At 36.5% G+C, this 3,589-nt stretch overlaps 1 protein-coding gene across 2 annotated transcripts in view; it reads left to right on the forward strand.

Moving 5' to 3' along the window:
- The first annotated feature begins 630 nt into the window (after positions 1 to 630).
- The window catches only part of TPST1 (tyrosylprotein sulfotransferase 1), a 135,664-nt gene continuing 132,705 nt past the window's right edge, over positions 631 to 3,589 (forward strand). Inside the window, exon 1 of one of the 2 annotated variants that reach the window (XM_019633775.1) lies at positions 631 to 1,599. In XM_019633775.1, the coding sequence (XP_019489320.1) occupies positions 755 to 1,599 (845 nt within the window). In that variant the 5' untranslated portion in view covers positions 631 to 754. The remainder of the gene's footprint in view (positions 1,600 to 3,589) is intronic. The other variant, XM_019633774.1, reaches the window with a different exon arrangement.

Consider the following 3,589-nt stretch of genomic DNA (forward strand, 5'->3'; position numbering starts at 1 on the left):
GGCTTTTATAGCGTTCCTAAGTAGACTTACTTGTTCTTTTTCATTATACTTACATTGTTGCCTGTGCTTATTTCTGCTAAGGCCCTGATCACATTTAATTGTCATTGTTTGAATATATGTCTGTCTATGAGACTGTTTCCTGAGAGCAACACTGCTGTCCTTTTCAAAGTTTATCCTCAGTGAATCCCAAGTACCTGGCCTATGGTACCTAAATAAATAATTTGCGGGGTGAATAAATTCAACGTGTGTTAAAGATTTAGAAGTATATTTCTTTTCAATTTCTCTTTATAGTAGAATGTGGAGATAATGACTCCTTAGGGATGCAGCAAATCTGAATACCCAAGATGAACCTTGAGTTGGACTCTAAATGTACTTGGGCATACTAAATATTTACTTGACCGACTGACAGAAATAGTTTTATTTACTTTTCCATTTTGTGCATAGTTTCAGAATTGCTATATTAAGAAAAGCTGTTTATCTGATTGGAAATGTTGATTTATGTTTGCTTGAATTTGTGTATATTTGTGTTCTAAGAATATTAGATCATCTAAGACTGCTTTAGTTTTTTGTAGCTAAAGTGTTAATGATAACTAATGACTAATTTGTAAACAATCTTAATGTGATGGTAAAATAACTTTTTCCTTTTCCTATTAGATGTTCATTATCTTTCTGAAGTAGAATCTCCATGGCCTGAACATTTTCTGGAAATCATTTTGAGCAAAATATCTGTTTACTAAAAGATAACCACATCAAGATGGTTGGAAAACTGAAGCAGAACTTACTATTGGCATGTCTGGTGATTAGTTCTGTGACTGTGTTTTACCTGGGCCAACATGCCATGGAATGCCATCACCGGATAGAGGAACGCAGCCAGCCCCTCAGGCTGGAGAGCACAAGGAGCACCGTGCGAACTGGCCTGGATGTAAAAGCCAACAAAACCTTTGCCTATCACAAGGATATGCCTTTAATTTTTATTGGCGGTGTGCCGCGGAGTGGAACCACGCTCATGAGGGCCATGTTAGATGCACATCCTGATGTCCGCTGTGGGGAGGAAACCAGGGTCATTCCCCGAATCCTGGCCCTGAAACAGATGTGGTCACGGTCGAGTAAAGAGAAAATACGCCTGGATGAGGCTGGTGTCACCGATGAGGTGCTGGACTCCGCCATGCAGGCCTTCTTACTAGAGATCATCGTCAAGCATGGGGAGCCAGCCCCTTACTTATGTAATAAAGACCCCTTTGCCCTGAAATCCTTAACGTACCTTGCTAGGTTATTTCCCAATGCCAAATTTCTCCTGATGGTCCGAGATGGCCGGGCATCAGTGCACTCAATGATTTCTCGAAAAGTTACTATAGCTGGGTTTGACCTGAACAGCTACAGGGACTGTTTGACCAAGTGGAATCGTGCCATAGAGACCATGTATAACCAGTGTATGGAGGTTGGCTATAAAAAATGCATGTTAGTTCACTATGAACAACTTGTCTTACATCCTGAGCGGTGGATGAGAACACTCTTAAAGTTCCTCCATATTCCGTGGAACCACTCAGTGTTACACCATGAAGAGATGATTGGGAAAGCTGGGGGAGTATCTCTGTCAAAGTGAGTAGATGTTATATTTTTTATTTGGCTGTATATTCAACTAATAAAGAGTGTGTGTGTGTATGCGTGTATATATATGTGTATATGTGTGTGTATATATGTATATGCATGTGTGTATACACACAGACTACAGACCTTTTCTGGAATAGATATAGCTTCACCAGTGAGTTTTTTTTTTAAAATTTCCTATCCAGTTCATTATAAACCTTTCATTTATTTCTTTCTTTTGTTTATAAATTATAGTCCTTTTTATTTATTTGATGGCAGCAAACCCAATTCATAGCAATGAAAGTCCTTTTTCACAGACCTCAGGCTTTAATGCCCATCATTGAATTTTAGTGGCTTCTGATTTCTAATTTCTAGATGTTTTCATTAATAAGGATAATTTGCTTTAGTATAGATTAAGGTTAATATGAGGAAAAGCACCTACCCTGGTGGTGAGAAGTAGTGAATTCCAAGCATTTAGGAATTTTTAGTGATAGAGAAAAATAAAGCTAAAATTATCTAACCCCATCTTTTCATTTTATGGGTAGGAAGACTGAGTGAGAAAGATCAAAATGATTTACTCAAATTTAGATGGCATGGCCAGAATTAGAATCCATGCCTTGGTCTCAGTGGATTAGTGCTTTTATTCATGGCATTTTATTACATGTAGTGTTTCGTTTGTCAGCTGATGGATACATCTTCTTTTGAGTTTTATAACAGGCTAGAAAAATTTGGAAGCTTAATCCATAATCCATACAAGAAGTTGCTTAGATTCAAATATGTACTCCTACAACCATTGCATCTTTTCCCCTTTATCATGAAGCGATGACTAGGGCACTCTGACTTGAACTAACAACCTGACTTGATGACGTATATCTAGAATGAGGATATAAAAATGGAAACTACTGTTAAATTCAGATAGCATCTCCTCATGAAGAAAAGTTGGTTATAACAATTTTATTTTTTATTTTTTCCATTTATAAAAGTAATATATACCCCCTGTAAAAAAGAAAAAGGAAACGCAGTGTACTTCCCTTGTGTACCTTGCTTGCCCCTACCAAAGAATGTCTTCTTGATTTTTTTCCAATGTATAGAATTTGTACAGTAAATATTGATTCCTCATGTAGATAATTTGAAAGGAACAGCTACCTTTCTGCATCTAACTTTCATTTATTGATTACAAATTATTAGGTATCATCACTCCAGTGGCTCTAGATTATTTTTCTTGATTCAGAGAATTACAGCTCTGGCTACTGTCATCACAATTTGTTGTTTTTTCTCTCCAGATAATAGGCCATAACTAATTTGTAATCACCTGTATTCTTAGGTAAGCATTTCCTTTCTGTGCTTGTATGTTGGCCCAGAGATTCTGATGGTAGTTCCTTCTGTTACTATAAAATAAGTCTACCAGGCACCCCCCCAACCCCCACCCCTGCTATTCTTTCTAAGTAGGGATTAAAGAGATATATGCTCAAGTGAAATTTTGGTGGAAATCAGGAAAAGTTCATTTTGCTTATATACTTAACTATGTTTAAGGTAAACATCCGAGGAAATTCATAGATGTTTAGAGTTAATGACTTTTAGAAAGGAAAGAGACCTTAGCATTTAGTGTACAGATTAGACAGACACCCAGTGAGGCTCTATGCTTTGTCAAGAATCTCATGTGGCAGAACCATGACTAGAACTTCCAATATTTATTCCCAAGACTCTTGCCACTATATGAGTTTAAAAAAATTAAGGTGTAACATATAAAGTAAATGCACAAATATTCAGTGTACAATTTGATGAATGTTTACATCTATATACATTTGTATAATCTCTATCCATATCAAGATATACAAAATTACCAGTACCCAGGAGGCTGTTTTATGCTTCTTAATAAATATCCTTCTCAACCCAAAAGTAACCATTATTCCAACCTCAATCACCAGAAGTGATGTGAGGGTGTATATAAAGTTCAAAAACAGTCAGTCTTGCTTGTTTTTTGTTTTTTTTAAAGGTTTTT

This window comes from Hipposideros armiger, unplaced genomic scaffold (genome assembly GCF_001890085.2).
Source record: "Hipposideros armiger isolate ML-2016 unplaced genomic scaffold, ASM189008v1 scaffold_1402, whole genome shotgun sequence".
NCBI classification, from domain to species: Eukaryota; Metazoa; Chordata; class Mammalia; order Chiroptera; family Hipposideridae; genus Hipposideros; species Hipposideros armiger.